A 26,331-nucleotide genomic window follows, 5' to 3' on the forward strand; every position below is an offset into this window, starting at 1 on the left:
TTATTTCTGATGGCAAAACAGCAGCCATAACTCCAGTCTTTAGTGTCACATCATCCTTTAGAAATCTTTCTAACATGCTGATTTTCTGCTTAAGAAACGTATTAAAACCTAATAATTCATAATTATAAAACTTAATCATTTATTATTATTATCAATGTTAAAGAAAGGTTGCTCTGCTTAATATTTGCCATACTTTTTTTTTCAGGAATCTTTGATGAATAGAAAGTTCAAGAGAACAGCAACATTTCAAAAAATACATTTTCTGTACCATTATAAATGTTTTTGCTATCACTTTTGATTAATTCAGTGCATCCTTGCTGAATAACAACATTAATTTCTTTCAGAAATTATGTACTGACCAAACTTTCGAATGACAGTGAGTCTATAGTATTTTAAAGGGGTTAATAATTTGAATTGTAATTCTGTTACCATTGCATTGGAGTAAAATTATGCAACTTGATAAGAGTCTGTTGTGGAAGGGACCAAAGCTCCACAACTACTAAATAAATCCTCACAGCTTACTCAACTTAATCCAGACTAAGAACATGTACAGCATTTTAAAACTCTAGGATTTAGGGAGATTTGTGTAAGACTGGTTTCTGTTTCAAACAACAGATCTTTTTCCCGTTCATGACGTTCAAACCCAAAGCCATTGTGATCAATGCATCAAAGTAACCTCAATGATCAAGAATGGAGTGGGAACACTACCTAAAAAAAGAGCATTAAAAATCTAATAAGATGACATTTTACAAATAATTGTACTGTGTACCAGTGTACCAGTGAGTACTGGTAACATGTACAGCACATACAATCACTCGATATACACTGTTATATAATACTTTCAATATTCTGATATTCAAGCCATACTATTCACTGGACATCATGTCTGCTATAGTATACCAATCCCCTAATTCCCAAGAATATGCATATAATGTGAGGGAAATGTTCATATGCTCACACCAACTGGGCACTGTCATGCTGTAAATACACAATCAAATTCAAATCAATTGTGCAAATCTGGAAAAGGATATTCAATAGCCTATCTTTTAACCTTTAATAGAATCCAGATAAACAAAGCTGACTCGAAACAAAAATAATAGATATGCAACCATCTTATAATTGTAATTAATATTCTGCTTCACACCATATATTTCAGTGAGTTTATCTCATGGAGCAGATCTCTTCTATTACAATATGCTAGTAAAGGCTGAAATAAACATGCATCACTTACATAGTCATGGAAGGCCTTAGCTTCACTGGAGTGATCACACGTGTCCCTTCTCTCAGGTGCTGCACAGTACAGGTCCCAAAACACACTGTGTAATGAAAGCATTGTTTATAATGAGAAAATATTGCATGGGTCACAATAGTTGGACTTGCTGGTCATAACATTAATAAGGAAGCACATTAAAGCAACAAAGATGAAAATTTGCTGAACATTTACTCACTTTCAAGCCATTCAAGATATAGATGCATTTGTTTCTTTATCTTTATCGGAACAGATTTGGAGAAATTTAGTTTTATCACTTGCTCACTATTGGTCCGCTGCAGTGAATGGGTGTCGTCAGAATGAGAGTTCAAACAGCTGATAAAAACATCACAATAGTCCCCAAGCAATGCAAGTAATCCACAAGCTGTGTGATTGTAATAAACAAATCCATCATTACGACATTTCATCTTTAAACCGTCCATAATCCATAATAATGCTTCCTCCAGCGAAAAAGATCATCCTCTGTTGTCCTTTCACATCACAATTCGATGACATATTTGTCTAGAAATGTATCGGACTGTTTTCACTTGGAAACAGTGCCGTGTACAGTACTGTGTGTATATTTCTCTCCTGATTCAAATGAGATGACTTTATCAGTGGAGAAAGCAATATTATGAACTTGTATGTGAGCCAGAAGCAATACTTTGAAGTTAAAAACATTTTAATAATAGATTTGTTTCCTACAAATACACAGCTTTTCACTTCACAGGACGTTAATTGATGGACTGGAGTTTGGATGGATTGTGTTTGGACCCTCATTCTGACGGCACCCATTCACTGCATTTGCAAGGTGTAATGCTAAATTTCTCCAAATCAGTTCCAAATAAGAAACTCATCTACATTTTAAGTGGCCTGATGATAATTCAATTTGTAACTAATTTTCATTTCTAGGTGAACTATATATATGCTTAGAGAACTGAAACCTTAGAGAACTGAAACATATATATATATATATATATATATATATATATATATATATATATATATATATATATATATATATATATATGTTGTGTGTTTATGCTTAGGTTTCCAGAGAACTCAAATATTAACAGTCAAATCATAAAAATAGTAATTTTGAAATTAAAATGATTTTACCTTTAGATTTTTTTATATATTCTTTTTTTTTTTTTTAAGAAATGTCACTGCCTGCTATCCATTCTATTAAATTATTCTAAGAATAAATTTCATAAGATATTGTAAAGATTCCAATTACTGCAAAATACTGATCAACTACTGAATGCAGATAATACACACCACCACCAAGAGTGCAGAAAGCCTGGTGGTTCACCAAGGGTTATGTTCTTCTCCCATCTTATCTAAACATAATAAAAACAGACAACAGAAGAATTTAATACACACAATGCATAACAAAATCAGACATTGTGCATGATCATGCACACATGCTCTTAAGAATAAAGATATATATGCACATACACACCTCTGATAAAAACGTCTGTGCAGATTTCTGAGCTCCCACGTGTAACAAATATTCATAGACGTACAATGCCAACCTGCACAATCAAAACAGATGCCTTACAATAAATAGATCCAATAAAACTCTCTTGTCTGTTTCCATATAGTCTTATTCTTCTCCTAAAAATTTTACATTTCAGTTGGCATTCTACAACAACTGCCTGCATCTATATACTGTATTTTCAGAACCATAATCGATATCACCATGAACATTTGCAAATAATAATGATGTGAAATTCACTTATAAATTGAAAAGAAAAGAAGAAGAAGAAGAAGAAGAAGAAGAAGAAGAAGAAGAAGAAAACCCCACACACCAGCAATTCAATCTATTGCGAATAAAACATTTTATCAGTTTCCACTATAACATTGCTGGAATGTCTCAAACAAGATCACTTGTTATAGAAGACATAACATAACGTGACATCAGCTGTGCGTGTAAATAAGTGTGTAAACAGAAAGCAGCGCTTACTTTTCCCGAGCTTGCCCGTCCGATGGCACCGCGGTCCCTTTACCTTTCGCAAACATGATTTGCGCTGAATATAAACGCGTTTGCCAGCTTGACTGCGATGTTTCCTTATGCTCCAGCTGTCAACATGTAGCCCGCCTCTGACCCCATCCGCTTCAACCGACCCTGCCACAGCGACATCATTAACTTATGGGCGGGATCTGTGGTTTATGATTGACAGCTTTATAGACCAATGGACATGTTCGACGTGACCTAACGATCCCCATATCTGTAAAGGTAAAACAGTAAAGTAAAGCTCTTTGAAATCAACGGATTATTAATTTTGTTGGGTGTTATGAGACATTGTGGAAAACTTTATTCTTTAATAATAATAATAATAATAATAATAATAATAATAATAATAAACACAATCTATTTATTTTATTTTTATTTTATAGGAACACGGGTTGTTTGTTATGTTTGTTTATTATATATATATATATATATATATATATATATATATATATATTATATATATATATATATATATATATATATATATATATATATTATATTATATTATAAAAAATAAATATATCTTTACTACTGTTCTGATTCTATTGTAAACGTGACAAATTATGCTAACAAAACTTTGTTAACTCTTGACTCTATTTGAAGACCTGTTCTGTGCTTTTTAAGACTTGTTGCGCCACCTCTCGGACAGTAAATCAAGCGCTAAACGGCAGGTGTTAAAACATCCCGAGCTGTTTGCAAACACGATTGTTATGTTTGTATGTTATTGTTTTTAATGTTAGAAGGATCCTAAAATAAGTACCTTAAGAAGAGTGTTGTGAACTTTACAGAACATGTAAAGCTAGATGAGACACGGGGCGGGGTCTTAGTTAGGCTATTTGTTAGTGAACACTATATGCGCGCGACTGAAGAGGTATTTTAGCTGACTTCCCTTGAGCGAAGAACTTCCGTGAACGCTTGAGTCTGTCACTGAAGTTATAGTCCTGCGAGAAAGGTTGCTGTGCTGAATCTAACCAGACTGTCTAGGCAGATCGCGGTAAGGGCGTGAATGATACTTTATATCTAAACATCAAGCCGTTTAAACTTGTTTTCGATGCTGTTCTGCATGCTCATTCTGCACGTCTACACGCATACACACAATTGCACATCTATTCACTTCATTGTAAACGCGCTGCACAGCAAAGGCAAGTGCACATAACATCAATTATTATGTTGAAATTAATTTGTAGACAAATCTTATTGGCATAGGAATGTATTGAAGATTTTGTCATTAAAATGAAGGGTATTAACTTTAAGGAGTGTCACAGAGGTTACTGAGGGTTGCGCAATATTCAACAGTAATAAGTGGTTACCAGATTGAAAGTACGACGTTGTGATGGTGCCATTACATGTGGTAAAATTCACAATCATACCTCGTGATGTTTAGTTTGCCGTCAAATGCATTTCAAATGTAAATAATAATAATAATAATAATAATAATAATAATAATAATATAGATAATAAAATAAAAAAATATATATATTTTAAAAAGTGGCCCTAGGTCTAGTTAGTGTTTTAGATGATGTAAAAGTGCATTTTATTTGTTCATTGTTTTTTTCATATTAATGAGAATTTTGGATGCAAAAAATATTTTTAAGCCTCCACTGTGAATACATAACACTTTTAAAAAATATAAGAATTTGAGATTTAATCTCAAAATAAAGATGAAAATTATTTGTTCAGTTTCTAGTTATCTGATACAATGACCTTCACACATTTTAAGTCTGGCTAAATTGTCCTTTATTGGACTGCTGTATTCAAAGCAAAACTCTAATATTAGCATTGAATATTATTTGCTGTCAGCTGCTGCGATCTTCAGCATATCAGTATGGCATCAGAATCCCATCATAAGGAGAATCTGCACAACCTTCAGCTGGAGGATGAAGGACAGCATCGCAACCCTTCGGAGGTGAAGATGAGCCAGATAGTGGTGCCCTGCCATGCCAACCACTGCGGAGAGCTGAGCATCGGACAGCTGCTCAAATGGATGGACTGCACAGCATGTCTGTCTGGTGAGTTTGCAAAATGAATGACACAAAGCACTTTTAACCTGCACTGTAAAGGCTTTGTTCTGTTTTTATGTATATTTCATGTTAATTGTTTTAGATCCTCATACAAATTGCAACATAGAACAACGGCAACCAAAGTAAACACATACAGTTTGTAATTTTTTTCCCCTAGGTTAAATTCGCATTCTGGGGTGTGTGTCCAGGGAGTGGGTTTGGGGGTGTAGGGTCCACGCACTTGGCCCATAAAAGGTATCCAGTGGTGGCTGAAGATATCTTGCATGTTCGGTCTTTTCAGCACGCAAAAGTTATTCTAGTTAAGCTCAATTCTAATCTGACTTCATTTTCATATCTAATTTTATTATGACCTCAAATTTAGATTGTCATACGAATTGGTCGATTGACCATTTCTTCTTCTTATTATTCTGACATTTGATTATTCTACTTATTCTTTAATATATTATTGTACTCGTTCATTCGGGTGCTCATGTCGCTCAAAGATATCACTTCGGCCTTAGCATATCTTACGGTCACATTCTTGTCAGTCTTGGTTATTAGACAGAGGTAATTGGATGGCCACTCCTATGCTTGCTCATTCTGCTTTCAGCTCATTAGCCCAGAAAATATTCTCCCAAAAAATCTGAGGATCACCAAGGTGTGTCTTGGCAAAATTCAGATGAGTTTTAATGCTCTCTGGGTGAGCAGTGACCTGTTTCTTTCGGATGGTGGAGTCATGAACAGTGACCTTTACTGATGCAAGAAAGGCGTGGAGTTCCTTCAGTGCTGTCCTTGAGTCTATTGTGACTTCCAAGATGAGTGTTTGTGGTGGTCTTGGAGGAATATTGGAAGGTTAGCCACTTCTGGGAAGGTTTGCTACTGTGACAAATTTTTTTTTTTTCATCTGAAGATAATGGCTCTTGCTTAGGTTCTTAGGAGTCCAAGAGCCTTGAACTAAGTAACCGGTCACAGGGTAACATATTTCACTCACATTCTTCCTCATCATTTCTTGAATTTCTTTCACAAATGGCATAGTGTGTTACTGGGTAAGGCCTTTTAGCCAACTTCACGCTGTTGAAAAAGTTCTCTTGAAAAGTGTATTAACTGAACAGGGCTGTGTTGTAGGCTGTATTCAGGTGTCATGAGGGTGTCATGATATGGCACATTATGAGACATGGAGGATTGATCTTATTGATGATGAGACTTTCATTTTCTCAAATAAGTCCAAAGGCAGAGCAAAAGTAATATGGATACATAACACAAATAACCAAACTTCCTAAACAAACAAAAAACACGAGAGCCAATACAAAAAATAGAAACAACTTTCAAAATGGCAATACCCAAAATTGGGTTCTTGCTAGGCATCAACAATATATTGCACAAGTGACAGGGATCATTCTGTTTGCATTCTCCTCTCTAAAGCCACGACACTGCCTTCCTTAAATAGGGTCGACTGTGCTTCATTAAATAACATTATAATTGAAAGAAAATTGTATTTTGTGTTTCTCAGGTTGCCTTTGTTTTATGTTAGGTTTTGTTTTCATTTCTGAAACAATTTAGAATGACCTACCTATGGCCTACACCTAAACAGAAGAAATCAAGAAGGGGGCAAATACTGTATTCCTTGCACATTACCTGTCAGTCATAAACAGGCAAATCTTTTAAAAATATTGTGAGATGTCTTTTTTGATCTGCTTCCATTCCAGCTGAGAGACATGCTGGATGCCCCTGTGTGACAGCTTCTCTTGATGACATCTACTTTGAGCACACCATTGGGTACAGAAGATATATCACTTATATTTTAGATAATTAGAGCCACATCTCAGTGTCTTTTGAAAAACATCCTAACCAGAATGTCATTTTGCCCTTAGGGAGTACTGGCAGTTCTGTCTGGTTAATTGTTCTATTAAACTACTATTATACAGAAGACTGTTAATTACTCCAGTCTGTCAGACTTTTAAAATAACACAGCACCAATCAAATGTAACTTTGATTAGAGAGGAGAGTATCAGTAATATAAGCCCAATGGAAAACAGTCATATATCATATATCATATATCATAAGCTACTGTCATTATCACTTACATTCGAAATACATATATATTTTTCAGTGTTGGACAAGTGGTCAACATTAAGGCCAAAGTCAACAGGGCCTTCAACTCAAGCATGGAGGTAATAGCCACACTTTACATTGTATTATGAAATAGTCTCATTTTATTTTACCAAAGGTTACTCTACAACAACATATTTTTGGAGTGGTATCTACTGTTATGTAACACTGAGGTTTTCAGACCTTTTTATGCCAAGGACCCGTAAATATGACAATTCAACATGGTTTCCAAAGTAAAACAAATGGACTTAGATTGAAGTGAATCCTTAACATATCTGCAGAATATTTACTTTATGTTAACTGGAGATCTTTTTCCTGCCTCCTATTAAGAGTACTAAGTACTGCATTAGAATTATTGGAGTACTGTGTTAGAGTACTGTTGATGATAGAGAAGCATTCTGAATTCACTTCACATTTATTTGAAGAAATAAAATATGTAGAATGGCAATTATTCATGTATGTATTGTTGTTTGTGTGTGAGGTGGGGATAGAGGTGAGCTGTGAGGACCTGTACAGTGGCCGTCATTGGAGAGTGTGTCAGGCTTTTGCCACATTTGTTGCCAAACGCACAGATGCAAACAAGGTATGAGGAAAACAATGCCATAGGAATGCTTATAATAATAATGTTTATAAATATGCTATAAATATGCACTTATATCTTAGTTAATGGGGAAAAACACGTTTTACATACTGTTTTGACCTTTTTGTCATAGCTGTGGAAATAAGGAAACACTGCAAATAAGGAAACAATGCAAAAGGCATGCAAATAAACCAGGCAGATACAGTTGCTTTCTGCACAGCATCTACAGTCGTGGCCAAAAGTTTTGAGAATTACATAAATATTAGTTTTCAAAAAGTTTGCTGCTAAACTGCTTTTAGATCTTTGTTTCAGTTGTTTCTGTGATGTACTAAAATATAATTACAAGCACTTCATACGTTTCAAAGGCTTTTATCGACAATTACATGACATTTATGCAAAGAGTCAGTATTTGCAGTGTTGGCCCTTCTTTTTCAGGACCTCTGCAATTCGACTGGGCATGCTCTCAATCAACTTCTGGGCCAAATCCTGACTGATAGCAACCCATTCTTTCATAATAACTTCTTGGAGTTTGTCAGAATTAGTGGGTTTTTGTTTGTCCACCCGCCTCTTGAGGATTGACCACAAGTTCTCAATGGGATTAAGATCTGGGGAGTTTCCAGGCCATGGACCCAAAATTTCAACATTCTGGTCCCTGAGCCACTTAGTTATCACTTTTGCCTTATGACACAGTGCTCCATCGTGCTGGAAAATGCATTGTTCTTCACCAAACTGTTGTTGGGTTGTTGGAAGAAGTTGCTGTTGGAGGGTGTTTTGGTACCATTCTTTATTCATGGCTGTGTTTTTGGGCAGAATTGTGAGTGAGCCCACTCCCTTGGATGAGAAGCAACCCCACACATGAATGATGTCAGGATGCTTTACTGTTGGCATGACACAGAACTGATGGTAGCGCTCACCTTTTCTTCTCCGGACAAGCCTTTTTCCAGATGCCCCAAACAATCGGAAAGGGGCTTCATCGGAGAATATGACTTTGCCCCAGTCCTCAGCAGTCCATTCACTATACTTTCTGCAGAAGATCAATCTGTCCCTGATGTTTTTTTTGGAGAGAAGTGGCTTCTTTGCTGTCCTTCTTGACACCAGGCCATCTTCCGAAAGTCTTCGCCTCACTGTGCGTGCAGATGCGCTCACACCTGCCTGCTGCCATTCCTGAGCAAGCTCTGCACTGGTGGCACTCCGATCCCGCAGCTGAATCCTCTTTAGGAGACGATCCTGGCGCTTGCTGGACTTTCTTGGACGCCCTGAAGCCTTCTTTACAAGAATTGAACCTCTTTCCTTGAAGTTCTTGATGAACCTATAAATTGTTGATTTAGGTGCAATCTTAGTAGCCACAATATCCTTGCCTGTGAAGCCATTTTTATGCAACGCAATGATGGCTGCACGCGTTTCTTTGCAGGTCACCATGATTAACAATGGAAGAACAATGATTTCAAGCATCACCCTCCTTTTAACATGTCAAGTCTGCCATTCTAACCCAATCAGCCTGACATAATGATCTCCAGCCTTGTGCTCGTCAACATTCTCACCTGAGTTAACAAGATGATTACTGAAATGATCTCAGAAGGTCCTTTAATGACAGCAATGAAATGCAGTGGAAAGGTTTTTTTGGGATTAAGTTAATTTTCATGGCAAAGAAGGACTATGCAATTCATCTGATCACACTTCATAACATTCTGGAGTATATGCAAATTGCTATTATAAAAACTTAAGCTTCAACTTTTAAAATTTCCAATATTTATGTAATTCTCAAAACTTTTGGCCACGACTGTAAATGCACCTTCACTCTGCACTCATTTTTAACCAGTTATCAATAATTCAGGCAATGTGTAGATAAGAAATCTGTTGGGACTGTAACTGCAGGTGCAGCTGAAGCAGGTTGTGCCCTGCACACACCAAGAACAGGTGGAGCACAGTTTAGCAGCTGAGAGGAGGAGGATGAGACTCATTCACCACAACATCATGCAGGACTTACTCAACAACAAGACCCTCCAGAGAAGTATCAGTGAGGGTAGGTGTCTTAAGTGGTGGAGGCCAGGGCCGGATTTACAGGCACGTGCCTATGCTTACTCGTCCGGGGGTGAGGGGCCCAAACACAATGAAGAGATATATAATATTTTGTTAAACTATGGGCTATCTACAACAATAAAAGAACCAAAACCTCAGAGGACATTGAGCAAATAAATATAACAAACTATTTCCATGTCTTTCACCTTTTTTTTTACGGAAATCACGTATTCACACGCGCATTCATCTCTCTCTCCTCTCTCTCTCTAATAACTGCATTAGACTGCATTAAAGCCTATGTTATTAGCTCTAAAATGAAGTTTTGGAATTTGCGATGGAAGGTTTGGGATGAGGTACGTAATAAATAGTTCACATTTCAGGACGGAAACATGTCAAATGTCTTGAAACAAATCATCTGAACAATGTCTTGATGTGTGGTTGTGATTCCTGGCTGTTAAAATTATTAATGGAATGGTCTTTCTGAGTTCTCAAAAAAATTAAGAGCTACATATGATTTTTATTGACTGAACGCAAGCGCTTATTGCAGTAGGAAACACTATAACGTTTCCACGGATTAAGAAATATTTTTGTTTGCTTGGGTGGTAATATTAGTCCTATTATATTAATAGGGAGAGGGGGCCCAAAATTTTTTTTGCCTATGTCACAAAAAGAGGTAAATCCGGCCCTGGTGGAGGCACTTCTTTTTTGGTAAAAACTTTGGGAAAGACAACAAAAGGCTTTGTGCAAACATTACATTAAGGCTCACAGACTGAATGCATATGCACGTGATGATATCTCAGACAGAGCAAGTAACTTAGCCCTAAAGGGATAGTTCACCCAAAAATGTAAAATATGTCATTGTTTACTCACCATCACATATTTCTAAACCTGAATAACTTTCTGTGGAACACAGTAAATATTTACTGTAGAATCCCCACTTTTTTTGAATGAAGAGAGTCATAGAGAAGAAAGTCATTCAGAAGAACAAAATTGTACAGGTTTTGAACAACATAAAGTTGAGTAAATAGTAACCGAATTTCCATTTTTAGAGTGAACTATGACTCTAAGCTATTGCACCTTTTCTAGACAATCATTTAGTTTTCTCCAAGCATCTGTTTAGCATCTTGAGGAGGTGTTTTATTGTTTGTGAGGCAGAGAGCCATGATGAAGATGAGGCTTTGTCGACAGAAAGAACAAGGGTGGAAAGTGTCGAGCTGGTACTTCCTCCTCATGCCAATCACCAGGTCAACACATTCGGAGGCCAGATTATGGCCTGGATGGAAAATGTCGCTACCATTGCAGCCAGGTGTGTGTCTGCACACTTTCAAAGTGCATTTTTATACAGCAGTTAATATTTACCTTTCTTAACCCTTAGCCTGCAATAGATCAGGGTTCAAGGTTTGTAATGTTGATACAAACAAGCTGCAAAAGAGACTTCTGTAATGACAGTATATATAGAAAGGTTTACTTAAAGCAAATAATATAAACTTAAGCTTTCTTAAAAACACTGTGAAATCATAGATTTTGCGCCATTTAGTTAATCTGTGTTAGTTTTGAGGTCTATCTATATGCTATGTACTCCTAAGATATACACAATTAAAGGAATGGATCACCCAAAAAATTAAAATTTACTCATACTCAGGCCAACCGATGTAGACGAGTTTGTTTCTTCATCTGAAAAGATTTGGAGAAATTTAGCATTACATCATTTGCTGTCAGAATGAGAATTCAAATAGCTGATAAAAATATCACATTAATCCACAAGTAATCCACACAACTCCAGTCCAACAATTAATGTCTTGTGAAGCAAAAAATCTGCATGTTTGGAGTCCTTTATCCAAAAATATTACATTCCACAGTGAAAAAAAATTGTCCTGTCTGAATCAAAAGAGATCACAGATCAAACACCATTTAAAACCAGTCCAGAATACTTTTAATCAAATATGTCGGTGGAATTTGATTTGAGAGAACAACAGGCGATGGACTTTTTAACTGGAGGAAGCACTGTTATGGATTATGGACTAGTTATAGATTTGTTTTTTACAAACAGGCATAATTCTTGTATCATTTTGTTGTATCTAAAATAAGAAAGTATCTCTATACAGCCTGAAACTAACTAGACAAGTAGCAAATTAAATCCAACAATATCTTCATGTTTACATAAGGAAGAATGTCAGCACAGGACGAAAAAACATATTGTGTCTTGTAATGGTCTAATAAAAACTAAAGACATATATTGGCTTTCTCTCTTTTTTTTCTTCATTTTTTAGTCGTTTATGCAATGCTCATCCAACTCTGAGGGCTATAGACATGTTTCACTTTAGAGGCCCTTCCCAGGTTGGAGATCGTTTGGTTCTAAAGGCCATTGTCAATAACACATTCAAGAACAGGTGGGCTTATGTAATCTATCTATCAGTATTTAAGAGATGTATTTAGATTTTAATGACTACACAGTGATGATGTCATACAGCTCATTGGCAGTATCTCTGTTTTTTTAGTATGGAGGTTGGTGTCTGTGCAGAAGCCTATCACGGAGATGAACCTCTGAGGCATATTAATAGTGCCTTCATGACATTTGAGGTGCTGGATGAGAAAGGAAGGCCACGTCCACTGCCCCCCATAAAACCTGAACCTCAGGTGAAAAGTCCAGATTTGGTGTTCGTTGTGCAAACATTCGTGCCAACACTCACGTGATTGTTAAAGTAAATTGGATATTGTAAAATCTGAATTTTGAATAGTATTCTGAATTCTCTGACAGGAGGGACAGAGGAGATATCAGGAGGCCCTTGCCAGGAAGAAGATTCGTCTTGATAGGTAGCAGAACTGGTGCTGGTCCATTCATAACAAAAGCTTCAGCTTACAACCTCACAAAACCATGTGAGAAGAGTTAGCTAGACTGCAAAGCCTTCAGCTCACCCACAGATGGCGCTGTAAATGTGTGTCACTGCTAAAAAAAGTAAATCAACATTATAGATAAATATATATATTTTCTCTTAGTAGGCTTAGTTTTGAAGTATTTATTTTGATATGCTAGAAACATTATTTCTATAAAAAAATTAGAAAATAATATTAAACTTCCCAAATCTATTTAAAAATCTAAAATCTAATTAAAAACAAATAAATTATTTAATGGAATAATTAAATTAATATTGAAATGATATAAAGTAATATATATTTTCCTGAGCATCATTTAGCTCTATTGCCTGTTGTTCAATTTCTCTCAAAAACATCATTTGCTCATCTGGCCTTTGTTTCTACTCAGGAAGTACATTATCTCATGCAAGCAGACCGAGGTGCCACTGTCTGTCCCGTGGGACACCAGTAACCAGGTAACTTTCCCTTCTTCAGAAAATACATGTTATCCAAAGGTCTGTTTACCATTACAAGGTCCACACTTGTGGCACGAATAGGGCTTATGTATAAAAAAAATAATATATCAGGATAGACATCCTAAAATAAAGATAAAAAACAGACAAGATATGCAGAATTATGTAAATGTGACTGGCATTAAGAAATGGTTGTACACTGCCACTATTAGTACTATTTCAGTAGTAATCAGATATTTACTATTAATATAATTTACTCATAGAGTTTACAGTGTGTTTCACTCACATCTCCTTTGAGCAGAATCACTTATAATGTGCAAAAGAGTGGAAAAGCACAGTTTTTTTGTAAGGCTATTCTCACTTTCAGGTTTATCTGAGCTACAATAATGTGTCTGCCTTGAAGATGCTTGCAGCCAAAAACAACTGGGACCTCAGCTCAAAGAAGAACAAGGTAAGCACTATTCTTCATATTTCAGTTGCACATTATAGATTTCACACTTTAACATTAGATACCTTGTCTTGCACTGGGCAGGTGAGCCTGTATACAGTGGAGGAGAGTCAGAGTTTGTGTTTCAGGGTGGAGTTTGAGATGGAAATCCCAGCACAAAGAGCCTTCATCCTCCTCTCAGATCTCAGTCGCAGACATGAATGGGACCAACACTATACGTGAGACACTATACATACCACAGTATTATTAGCTACTGTACAGACTCTTTTAATTACAAATGGAATAGGGGAGGCCAGAGATAAATGGCAAGCTTATTCGCTCAAAATTAATAAATGTAATGCTTTTTTATTTAAAAACTGTTTAGTACAAAAACATAAGCAACTTTTAAAGTAGAAATAATGGTTCAAATGAATTACGGAAACATAAGTTGGTCTTTGGTTTATGACAGGCCTGCATCACCATACTTGTTCAATCTCTATGCTAAAGCCATATTCCAAAAGGCTAGGGGAGGATAACATATGGGTAGGTTGAAGACTGATAAACTGACAACATAACATTGCTGACTGAAACAAAAGAAGGTATGGAACATTTGCAGAGAATTTAGTCAAAAAACAAAGTTGAAAGTTGGGATCAGAAATGAACAAGATCATGTCAGATAACAACGGATAACATCGATAAATTTGAGTTCGATAGAGAAGAAATTGTGATTGTAACGAGTTTTGGGTGCCCTTGTGGCTATAGATTCGACTAACTCTCAAGAAATATTACGTTGTTTGGCACTATGCAAGTCAGCTATGAAGTCTCTAGACAATATTTTTTTTTTTTAAAGAAAGGACATCAGATTGTATACAAAGTTATAACTAGTTCAGACTGTAATATTCTCAGTTGTCAAATACGGTTGTACAAAACCAAATTATTTTTTAAATTGTTTAGTTTATTTAAATTATCAGGTCACTAAGACTCAAACCTGAGTTCTAAAACAAACAAAAAAACACACCAAAACCAAATACTGGAAATTTATTAAACCTTTTTTATAAATAAAAATTAAAATATCTTCATCAGTTCCTCTTTATTTTGGAAAGGAATTATGCATGCACATACCTGATATGGCCATTGTGAGCACTGTTATTACCAGTGTTACGTTAGTAAGTTGGTCATATATGTACAAGTAAACCCTTTTGTCTGTTACATGATCATACTGTACATAATTTTGAAATATCCTTTATTCAAAAATGCAAATCCAAATACCAATTCAAATTGACCTTTACATTTTTTGTATTGTTTTGTGCAGTTTGTGTAAGCTGCTCCTTAGGGTTGATGAGGATGATTTCATCTATCAAGTTGTTACTCCTTCGGTCAGTAAAGGAGGAAAATATCAGGACTTCATTTTACTGGCCTCTAGAAGACCACCCTGTGATAGCGGGTGAGGATGACTATAGTAATTCTAGTTGTGGTATTTAAAGCTAACATTCGCTAACTTTACTTAAGTGAAAGAAAAAGATTACACAGACAGTTTTTTCTTTATTAAAAATAATATGCACGAATAAACTGTGAACAATAAGACCAGGTATGAAGTAAATAAGATAAATTTGTTGCCTTTAAAGGAATAATTTAGCATTACATCACTGCTCACCAGTGCATCCTCTGCAGTGAATGGGTGCTGTCAGAGAAAGGAATCTATTGGTGAGCAAGTGATGTAATGCTATATTTCTCCAAATCTGTTTTGATAAAGAAACAAACTCATATACATCTTTTCTAGCCTAAGTGTGAGTAGATTTTCAGCAAATGTTTATTTTTCGGTGATCTATTCTTTTAAGTGCCCATGAGTTTCTATAAAGGCATGTTCACATGTTGAAACTGCAGTTAATGAGGTTCCATCTTGTAAAAAGTGTTCACGTTCTTGTAAAACTTGTAATTACAAGGTCTGACCACCTGACCACTGCAATGGCATGTGGAAATGCATTTAAAATGGCAGTGGCCTTAGCAGTAAAATGTAATTAAAGGGGTCATATGATGTTGCTAAAAAGAACATTATTTCGCGTATTTGGTGTAATGAAATGTGTTTATGTGGTTTAAGGTAAAAAAAAAAACACATTATTTTCCACATACTGTACATTATTGTTTCTCCTCTATGCCCCGCCTTTCTGAAATGCGTCGTTTTTTTTTCAAAGCTCATTGGTCTGGAAAGCGAGGTGTCCTCTGATTGGCCAGCTATCCAGTGTGTTGTGATTGGCCGAATGCCTCAAGCGTGTGAAGGAAATTTTATGCCCCTTGCCATACTGTGATGTGTGTCCTGGTCAGAACACCGGCGAGACAAGACAAAAACAATAAAACTCATTACAAATAAGCCATTCATTGCATCCAGTGTGGACAAAATTACAGATTAAAATTTAATCACATATAGTGTTTTTTTTTTAACGTGTTGTGTTGCATCGCGCTACGTAAACATAAAACCATGTCTGCATCTGTGATTCGAGAAACTACAAGCACTACACTGCTAAAACTCGCATTTGAATCGTCAGTGGCAAATACTTTACATATGTAAACGTACTTACAGACTGTGAGTCAGAACAGCCGGCATTGTAGTCTTTTCTCCCAGGATCAGGAAACAGTCCTCCATAAAATGCACTGCACACATCTGAATATTTGGGTTGAACTGTTCTGGAACAGTGTTGTAAATACAACTTAACCACTGATTTCTAGTTGTGTCCTCTTTTGGAAGACCAAACAAAGTATTTTTGCTTTCACGAAAACGAAACAGCGTCTCCACGACATGGCGCCAGTGGCAAGAGCGAGAATCAACGGTTACGCCTTCTTTCTTTGCATGAACATTTGGGCGGCATTATGCAAATCTTCCGACATTGTGATGTAGACATGTGGAGGCGTGTTTAAACGAGGTGTTTTAGTAGGGCATGGACAAGCCTTAACTTTTAGAAAGAATATCTCTTTGGGTTTGAGACTTTAGTCTTTGCAACTTTACAGACCTTCTTTATACACCAAGTGCTTGTACCATTCCAAAGAAAAAGCAAAACTTGAAATTGCATCATATTACCCCTTTAAGTGTTTATTTAAATATATAAAATATTAAATATAATAATATTTCTGTTACAAGATGCAAGAAAAATCGAAGGACGAAAAACGAAGGACATACCATACAGTTTAAAGCAGCTAGCACACAGTTAAATATGTATAATGTCCCACAAAGTTTATTAATGCATTTGCATAACAGCTGTTACTTGATGTTTTTTTTTTTTTTTTTTTTTTACTGATTACTGAAATTACACAGATTCATTTTGGCATTAATAGTTTTGGCACAGAAACACATAATTCCGAGTCTGAGGAGGTGAACAGCTTCGAGTAGAATGTCATGGATTGTCATCTAATAATTACAACATGGCATGAATGCAGCACAATTATATTTAATATGTACATATAATGTATATTTGTTTTTTAGGGATCCATATGTAATTGCCCTAAGATCAGTTGCTCTACCCTCTCATCCGCCAACAGAGGAATTCCACAGGGGTGAGGTGGTCTGCGCTGGGTTCACCATTTATGAGGTTTCAAAAAGTGTCTCTAAGGTAGGAAAATACAAAATGATGGTCACAATGTACTTCACACTGAAGTGTCTTAGAGGTTTTCTGTTTTGCCCTCAGATTTGCTACTATAATCAGACCAGTCCAGAAGTCCTGCCATACATCTCCACTGACATTGCAGGCCTCTCGTCCAGTTTCTACTCAATATTCTGTGCATGCAGGCAGTACCTACTGGACAACATAATCAGCACATCTGCATTCACCCCTTCTGTGTTATAACTGGCAGCTGCTGGGCTGAACTCATCATGATGTGCTACAGTACAACTTATATTTCAGTTTATGCTTTTCCAGGGGCCATATCTAATATTTTTGTAGTATTTAATTTTTTTCCCACTTAAAATCTATTAGGGTTAAGCCAGGAATAAACTGTTTTCAGTTCGGATACTCAAGAGGTTGTGAGACATTACACACGTTACGTTATCAGTTAACCTGATAATTATGTCAAAGCAGTTGAAACACGGCACGACTGTACTGTATGGCAATCATGTAAAGTTTTGCGCTTAACATAGAGGTTGAATTTTCAATGTTGCTGCTATTGCTTTGGAAAGAAAAAAGAAAAAGATTTAGAGAGAGAACAGCAAAGTCATTTGGTTAAAAAAACTGGAGAGTCTGCACTCTCCAGATGTGATGTGTCTGTGTACAATTTGGGAATGGGGGGAACTCTGGTCAAATTCAGGCTGACTGAATTTTTGTCAACATGTTTAAAAATTATTGGGAGCACAGGAGGTGCTTGTAAGGTACTTGGCTTGATTTGTAAGATTGGTTGGCACAAAAAATTACAATATTTTGTATGAGCAAAATGTATGCTCAGAAAAAAATATATTAACTCACTGAATCTGTCTCAAGAATTATTATTGAAACTTTGAAATACATGACTATTAGAAACAGAGTAATCTTTGTTGACTAATCTCTGCATGTGAACCGTTTTTTTGTTCTTGTGCTCTAACAGCCATTTTGCAAAGAATAATTAATTAGAATAATTAGTTAATAATCAAAATTATAACATCTATGAAAGAATTCAATTATCAAAAATCAATATTTTTATGTACATTTTCAGGTTTACAATGTACATTTTACATAAATAACTTGTAAGTGAACTACTGAAACCACAGTTTAACTGTCATTTTGCAATGTCTTTGTCAGTGCTGTATGATCTTGATTTTCAGGCAGATTCGCTATATGTTCTCTGTACATATTAGGCATGTTGTAGAAGCTCCGCTGTCTGTTCAGTGCTCTGATAGCCATTAAGCTTGCAGTCCAAGTATTGAGGTCTCTGTCCTCTGCCCGATGCTCCAGAGTCATTGAGAAACGTGATTGTGCATGGAGAAGGCTTCTACATCCAGTCACAGTCCTGTACAGGGTCTCAGCATGCAGCTGCAGGGAAACATCTTGCCAAGCCCCCTGGAAGAGCTGCACCATGTCCTCCACCAACTCTGGTTTGTAGCCTTCATCAAGAACCTCTTTTGGCCAACCTGGAGCCAAGGTCACATATGGAAAGATTTGATCAATGGTTCTCAAGAATTCCTCTCCTGTCACGTAGTCTTGGATATAGAAAGTTCCGTGTGCTATGTCCATGTTGACCCAGGTGGGGTGGTGCAGCAGGTCTCTGTCATATGCCTGACGGAGGAGCTCCAGTGTGAGGCTCAGCTGATTCTGGGACTTTATCCTTAAGTAGATTCCCCACGACTTCTTGGAGGCAAGAATCAGCTCCAGGCAGTCCTGTAGAGGCAGTTCAGGCTTGGATCCCTGAATGATGGGAATGTTTGGTTGCCCTTCACTAGATATTACTGGGATCACCAGCATTCCCCCTTGGCTGTCTGCAAAAAAAAGTTGCATTTCTATTTATCAAGATCTATGCATTTTCACATTATCACAGCTGTTAAAATCACACCTTTGAGTAGATATAGCAAATCATCTTTATCTGTCACTGTATCCCACTGGATGTTGAGTCCATCATTGTTCACCGGCCTGAAATAGTCAATTATGTCCCCACCTGGATAGAATCTTCTTGGTCTGTTTCTCAGCTCTGAGGAAAGAGGATGCCTGTGTTACTGATATAAATAATTAAGGATAATTTGAAATTATGACCGAAACTGAAAATCGATAAATAAAAGGAACAATATGAGCTATAACCGATAAATAAAAACCTACTGTATACTATTCTGTTTAAATAAAAAATAAAGCACTAAAAAACAAAGTCAATCATTTAAAATGTTTCAAGTTAATTCAGGGCATAACAACAATACAATGTACAGTGTTAAAAATTTATATACATTTAAAAAATTTGCTAAAGCAGTGCTTCCCAAACCTGTCCTGGAGGCCCCCCTGCCCTGCACCTTTTGTATGTCTCCCTTATCTAACACTGTGCTAAAGATTACAGAAGTCACTCAAAAACCAAGCAGTTTTCTGCTGATCAGTATGGTGAATTTGCATGAAAAACAATGCATGAAAAAGACAATGCAAAATCTACATGGGAATTGGTCTTCCTTTATGCAAAGAAGAACAACCATTTTGGGTTCATAAAATAAACTTTTGTTGAGCAGTTGTACAATTACATGTCCAATATCAAACAAAACCACAAAAAAAAAAAAAAAAAACACAACAACAACAACAACAACAACAAAAACCTCTAATAAGGCAGATAACCAATATTGTACCAATATATTGTACATCCCCATACACTACGTGAGGTTTAATATGCAAGACCATGATGTCACTTACTTGCAGCTTCTTTGAACTGTGAGAGCACAGGCTCATAGATGTCATAATAGATGCGCAGAGGGTTGCTGTTGTCTCTGATGAAGAGAAGGTCGTTCACGGTGGGGTTCTCCTTTCCTTGCCACAGGGTTAAACTGAACCTGTATCATAACCAGTCCAGAACATAATATAAACATAATCAGTTTTTTTTTTATACTGAAATGACAGAGTTAACTAAGTTACCTTGGAGACTGGCTGAGCAGCCAGCTCAGGTGTGGCCACCCATTCTTGGCCATCAAAGCATGGACAGGAAAGGTGATTTTCTGAGGGAGGTGTCTTACAATAGTGTACATCTCTTCCACCATACTGCGTGTGTATGTCACGTTAGGGAATATGGAAAGATAAAGAACCTTCCATCCTGGAGAGATGGTGACGTCAGGAAATTTCAGCTGAATGAGCTCAAAAAATTACAATAAAAAAGAACAACATTAAGCAATCAACAGATCACAATATTTAGTTATGTTGTTCAGAATATCATTACAATGTATTACATATTAATTGCATTCCAGACCGTGTTTTGACAAGATTTTCGCACGTTACAAAGTTACGCCAGTAGGTGGAGATAAGTGATTGTCCATATGAGTGAGTTAAACCATTTATTAAACCATTCATTCCCTCAATTTGTTTAATCACAGTAATTCATTCAGGAATGAAACAACTGCCAGTCATGAGCGAGTCACTGTTTTTTTGTTTTGCATTTAACTCAACGGTTTTATTCGGGAAATAATAATTAATCTACCCCAGCGGACAATTTTTGGTTCCCTAAAGGTTCTGGGAATAATAAAAAAAAAACATTAAAAAAAAATCTAAAAAATACCTTTTCCATTAAGGTTATCAGTATTAAACCAAAAAAACCATATAACAAACACAAAAGAAAATTAAGAGATGATTCTTAGAACAACATTCCTAGAATGTTATTGTTTCCCAAAAATAACCAAATGTCAACCATATGAGAACATTAAGTGAGCGTTCTGAGTTTGCTGAGACTGTGCATTGTTTTATGTAAAATTACCTTTGATGGAGCAAAAAATATAAATACATAACTGGAAATATTTGGTCTATGATGCAGGTAATATACCAGGACAGACTTTTCTCTTTACCTTTTACTGTAACTACACATAAGCATCAACCCAATCCACAGTTGACTTGTGTCTTTACCAAGTGCTCAAGTTAGGATTTTACTGCATTATATTTTGACCTACGTGCCAATCAGGACATGGACTCATCTTTAAGCTATCTGGATGCTGATGAACATTTAAACTTTTTTTTAATTACAACTGTTCTACAAACCCGATTCCATATTAGTTGGGACACTGTACAAATTGTGAATAAAAACAGAATGCAATGATGTGGAAGTTTCAAATTTCAATATTTGATTCAGAATACAACATAGATGACATATCAAATGTTTAAACTGAGAAAATGTATCATTTTAAGGGAAAAATAAGTTGATTTTAAATTTCATGGCATCAACAAATCTCAAAAAATTTGGGACAAGGCCATGTTTACCACTGTGTGGCATCCCCTCTTCTTTTTATAACAGTCTGCAAACATCTGGGGACTGAGGAGACAAGTTGCTCAAGTTTAGGAATAGGAATGTTGTCCCATTCTTGTCCAATACAGGCTTCTAGTTGCTCAACTGTCTTAGGTCTTCTTTGTCGCATCTTCCTCTTTATGATGCACCAAATGTTTTCTATGGGTGAAAGATCTGAACTGCAGGCTGGCCATTTCAGTACCCGAAACCTTCTTCTATGCAGCCATGATGTTGTAATTGATCCAGTATGTGGTCTGGCATTGTCATGTTGGAAAATGCAAGGTCTTCCCTGAAAGAGACGACGTCTGGATGGGAGCATATGTTGTTCTAGAAACATGGATATACCTTTCAGCATTGATGGTGCCTTTCCAGATGTGTAAGCTGTCCATGCCACACGCACTCATGCAACACCCATACCATCAGAGATGCAGGCTTCTGAACTGAGCGCTGATAACAACTTGGGTTGTCCTTGTCCTCTTTAGTCCGTGTGACATGGCGTCCCAGTTTTAAAAAAGAACTTCAAATTTTGATTTGTCTGACCACAGAACAGTTTTCCACTTTGCCATAGTCCATTTTAAATGAGCCTTGGCCAGAGAAAACGCCTGCGCTTCTGGATCATGTTTAGATATGGCTTCTTTTTTGACCTATAGAGTTTTAGCCGGCAACTGTGAATGGCACGTTGGACTGTGTTCACCAACAATGTTTTCTGGAAGTATTCCTGAGCCCATTTTGTGATTTCCATTACAGTAGCATTCCTGTATGTGATCCGTCTAAGGGCCCGAAGATCACGGGCATCCCATATGGTTTTCCGGCCTTGAGCCTTACGCACAGAGATTGTTCCAGATTCTCTGAATCTTTGGATGATATTATGCACTGTAGATGATGATAACTTCAAACTCTTTGCAATTTTTCTCTGAGAAACTCCTTTCTGATATTGCTCCACTATTTTTCGCCGCAGCATTGGGGGAATTGGTGATCCTCTGCCCATCTTGACTTCTGAGAGACACTGCCACTCTGAGAGGCTCTTTTTATACCCAATCATGTTGCCAATTGACCTAATAAGTTGCAAAATGGTCCTCCAGCTGTTCCTTATATGTACATTTAACTTTTTCGGTCTCTTATTGCTACCTGTCCCAACTTTTTTGGAATGTGTAGCTCTCATGAAATCCAAAATGAGCCAATATTTGGCATGACATTTCAAAACGTCTCACTTTCAACATTTGATATGTTATCTATATTCTATTGTGAATTAAAAAATAAGTTTATGAGATTTGTAAATTGTTCCATTCCTTTTTACTCACAATTTGTACAGTGTCCCAACTTTTTTGGAATCGGGTTTGTAATATTTTAATATCGTTGCTTCTCTTAAGTTGAAAAAACATAAGCACAACTCTAAGTCTTGGCTAGATGACTACTTGTTCTCTCAGACAGATCTATAGAAGGGCTTACAAGTCTCCTATAGAATCCTAAAGGGCTCCCTTTCTGCATTTCAGTGAGCTGCTAATGCTGCCAAGCGTAAATATCTCTCAGAGTTGATTTTAACATTAACAGGCCTAATGCCTTATTTTCAATAATTGATTCTGTTCTCAATCCCACTATTACTAAGAGACTTCTGACTCTCTCTATGAGGATTTTGTGAGATATTTTAATGATAAGATCTCACTAATTAAATCTGTAATGTCTTTGTCAGCCTATATGCCATTTGATGTCCCCTTCTGCTCCTCTACATGGTCTGTCTTTGAGCTTGTCACCTTGGACTCACTTAATGAGATTGTTGCAATAAAACCTACTAGTTGCCATCAGGATATGACTCCCAAACATTTTCTTAAGCAAGTTTTTCAAGCTGTCAGCTAAAATTTTTTAAAACATTTGTGAAAAGCTGTTCTAAACCAATATCTGTCTTTTTTGAATGATAACTATATACATTAGAAATTTCAGTCTGGTTTTAAAGCCGGTCACAGCACCGAATCAGCCCTCTTAAGAGTCATGAATGATATAATTCTCACCACTGATACCTGGCAATCTATGGCTTTGGTCTGGCTAGACCTTGACTCTGACTTTGACTTGGCCGATCACAATATTCTCTTATCATGTCTAGAAGCATGTGTGGGCCTTCAGGATATGGTGCTATAATGTTTCAGCTCATATTTATCTAATATGAGTTAATGTGTCTGTCTCAAGCACCATTCATCCTCTGATATACATTTAAGTTCTGGTGTTTCTCAGGGCTCTATTCTTGGCCCAGTACTGTTCAATCTCTACATGCTCCCTTTGGGTTCTATTTTATCTAGATATGTTGTATCTTTTCATCTGTATGCTGATGACACACAAATTTATCTGCCCATAAAGCGTGACGATAAGCTTGCCTTAAAGCCTATATAAGACTGCTTAAATAAACTAAATCTTTGGCTCACTAGTAATTTCTTAAGTCTTAATGAGAGTAAGACTGAAATTATCTTGTTTGGTTCAAATGATCACAGCATTCATGACTTTGATCTTGATACTCTATTACTATACAGTACCACCTGTGTTCAGAATCTAGGGGTTTTGCTTGATAACAGTCTTAAATTTGAGAAGCAGATATGTGCTGTGGTTAGGTCTTGTGTCTATCATCATCTTTTAGCAAAGGTTAAGCCCTTTTTGTCTGTTAAGAACTTTGAAACTGTCCTGCATGCATTTGTATGATCCCGATTAGACTACTGTAACTCTGTGTATATTGGTGCCCCTCAGACATGTCAAATGCTTGCAGTTAGCTCGGCTCTTTAAAGGGAAGTGTGAAAGTGAACAAATCACACTAGTTCTGATTTCATTGGCTACTGCTCGAATACAGACTTGACAAACTTTTGTTATTTGTTTTTAAGACTTTGTGGAACCAGGCACCACAGTACCTATATGAACTACTACATCCACCCTGACAAGCAAGATCGCTCAGATCTGGGGACGCTGATCTACAATATGTTCCTAAAATTAGACAGGGGTGATTGCGCTTTTGTGGTCATCGGTCCCAAGTTATGGAATATCCTTCCAGCTTACATCAGACCCTGTCAATTTTTACATCCACCTTGAAGACTTACTTTTCTCAATGTCATTTAATATCCCTTGATTTTCATCAGTATTTAACATCCTTTGATTCAAGCTTTTCCCTCTATTTTACCTTATTTCATAGGCTTTTTATTTTTTTTTATCATACTTTTATTGCTCCTATACTGTTTACACATTTTATGTGTTTTTACGGTCTGTTTTCTTTTAGCTTTTGTAAAACACTTTGGTCAACACCAGTTGTTTTAAAATGTGCTATACAAATAAACTTGTATTGTATTGTATTAAGAGCCACTTGCCTAAATTGAAGAGTATCCATGTTTACTATTAAAATTAGATATTTACTATGATCTTACTCTGAAGCATTGATTACCGGCCAGAAAACAGGAACATTAGGGCCAGGAAGAATATCTGCATTTATCCACACTGGGCGGTTGATCCCCGTTTGGTTTTTTACTCTCAACAGATCCAGTGAGAGTTCCACAGCATTGATACTTTTAAAATCAAGCTTTATCCCTAAAGAAGAATAGACACCAAGCAATGTTCATTATGTCTTCTGTATATAAAAGCAGATGTTCCAGGTACAGTTCCAGGTTGTTCACCTTTCTTTGATTTGAGTACAGCATCCAGCCACTCCTCCAGAGTGTTGTCACTGTATATGTCCGGTGGATGAGCCATGATGGCAATATTGGTTTCATTAGCGGTGTTATAACCTTTCACATTTATATCAGCCTCTAGGATCATGACATCACCTGTAATGTTTTTAGTTAAATTAGGTTTTTAAGGTATTTCCTTACATAACAAATGTAATATTTTATCATATGTTATCAGAGCTCTTACCATAAATTGTGTGATCTCTTATCATTAACATAATGCATATTACAGGAATAAGTTTATTATGCAACTGGTAATTGAACAGATTAAAGTGCAACCTTGAACAAAGGTGTTAAGATAAAACAAAAGATCACTCTTACTGTTCAAGGCCTTGTTCATCTCAGATTTATTGTTGGCTGCGTGATACCATGTTGCATAAAGACCATCTTTCTCCTGAATTTCTCCAATTTGGAGAAGAAAGTCAAGCATGTCTCCATCAGATGGGAAAGGCTCCATTTCCATGTTGACTGAAGCATCTGAGATCATGCACAAGCAGTATTCAAATTGAACAAAATCAGTATTGATTTAAATTTACTCTGACATTCATCATGCATACAATTTCATAATTATGTATATGATCAATGGCGTTGCATATGGAAAATTCTGAACTCTATATCAAGCAATATTTAATGGCATACAGTTTATTGTAACATTCAAAAACACCGAAGAGTCTCCATACCTGATTGTGTGATCAAAAATACAGAAGTTAAGATAATGATGAGAAGAAGTGCCATCAGTCCGATAACAACACATAAGATGATGAACTTCTCTCTTGTAAAGATCCCCAGAAATGTTTTTGGTCCTTGTCTTTCTCCTTCCTCCTCACTGTTGCAGTTCTTTTCATCTTTTTGTTCCATTGTTTTACAATATCAGATATCTAAATGTTCACTCAACGAGTTGTTGCATCAGTGTGCAGCTGCACAATGACTCTGTTTTCTCTAAGGTCCAAACTGCCTTTTATCTACAGACCATAAAATGGTGTATAGGATGCACTTTGTATTCT

At 36.4% G+C, this 26,331-nt stretch overlaps 3 protein-coding genes across 7 annotated transcripts in view; 1 reads left to right on the forward strand and 2 right to left on the reverse strand.

Annotated features, from left to right (window-relative positions):
• The window catches only part of ssbp3a (single stranded DNA binding protein 3a), a 34,767-nt gene extending 31,363 nt beyond the window's left edge, over nucleotides 1–3,404 (reverse strand). For all 4 annotated transcript variants that reach the window (XM_042719269.1, XM_019113203.2, XM_042719268.1 and 1 more), the window contains exons 1-4: nucleotides 3,216–3,404; nucleotides 2,712–2,784; nucleotides 2,528–2,589; nucleotides 1,232–1,316 (exon numbers count right to left, since the gene is read on the reverse strand). In XM_042719269.1, coding sequence (XP_042575203.1) covers nucleotides 1,232–1,316; nucleotides 2,528–2,589; nucleotides 2,712–2,784; nucleotides 3,216–3,271 — 276 coding nt within the window. In that variant the 5' untranslated portion in view covers nucleotides 3,272–3,404. The remainder of the gene's footprint in view (nucleotides 1–1,231; nucleotides 1,317–2,527; nucleotides 2,590–2,711; nucleotides 2,785–3,215) is intronic.
• A 705-nt stretch (nucleotides 3,405–4,109) lies between these two features.
• On the forward strand, nucleotides 4,110–18,179 carry acot11a (acyl-CoA thioesterase 11a). 2 transcript variants are annotated; one of them, XM_042719256.1, is made up of 16 exons: nucleotides 4,110–4,260; nucleotides 5,067–5,275; nucleotides 6,973–7,042; nucleotides 7,377–7,437; nucleotides 7,857–7,958; nucleotides 9,831–9,978; nucleotides 11,130–11,280; nucleotides 12,245–12,364; nucleotides 12,473–12,611; nucleotides 12,733–12,788; nucleotides 13,237–13,303; nucleotides 13,668–13,751; nucleotides 13,833–13,966; nucleotides 15,040–15,171; nucleotides 17,203–17,329; nucleotides 17,405–18,179. In XM_042719256.1, the coding sequence occupies exons 2-16, from the start codon at nucleotides 5,092–5,094 to the stop codon at nucleotides 17,561–17,563; spliced, it is 1,734 nt and encodes a 577-aa protein (XP_042575190.1). In that variant the 5' UTR covers nucleotides 4,110–4,260; nucleotides 5,067–5,091; the 3' UTR covers nucleotides 17,564–18,179. The 2 variants fall into 2 exon arrangements, with proteins under 2 accessions (XP_042575190.1, XP_042575189.1); XM_042719255.1 differs by having other exon boundaries at nucleotides 4,111–4,260; nucleotides 17,203–18,179.
• A 182-nt stretch (nucleotides 18,180–18,361) lies between these two features.
• Nucleotides 18,362–26,265, reverse strand: fam151a (family with sequence similarity 151 member A). The gene is made up of 8 exons (XM_042719251.1): nucleotides 26,008–26,265; nucleotides 25,649–25,804; nucleotides 25,277–25,426; nucleotides 25,030–25,190; nucleotides 20,285–20,508; nucleotides 20,066–20,202; nucleotides 19,236–19,370; nucleotides 18,362–19,161 (listed from the first exon to the last, which is right to left on the reverse strand). The coding sequence occupies exons 1-8, from the start codon at nucleotides 26,183–26,185 to the stop codon at nucleotides 18,458–18,460; spliced, it is 1,845 nt and encodes a 614-aa protein (XP_042575185.1). The 5' UTR covers nucleotides 26,186–26,265; the 3' UTR covers nucleotides 18,362–18,457.
• Between the last annotated feature and the right edge of the window lie 66 nt (nucleotides 26,266–26,331).

This window comes from Cyprinus carpio, chromosome B2 (genome assembly GCF_018340385.1).
Source record: "Cyprinus carpio isolate SPL01 chromosome B2, ASM1834038v1, whole genome shotgun sequence".
NCBI classification, from domain to species: Eukaryota; Metazoa; Chordata; class Actinopteri; order Cypriniformes; family Cyprinidae; genus Cyprinus; species Cyprinus carpio.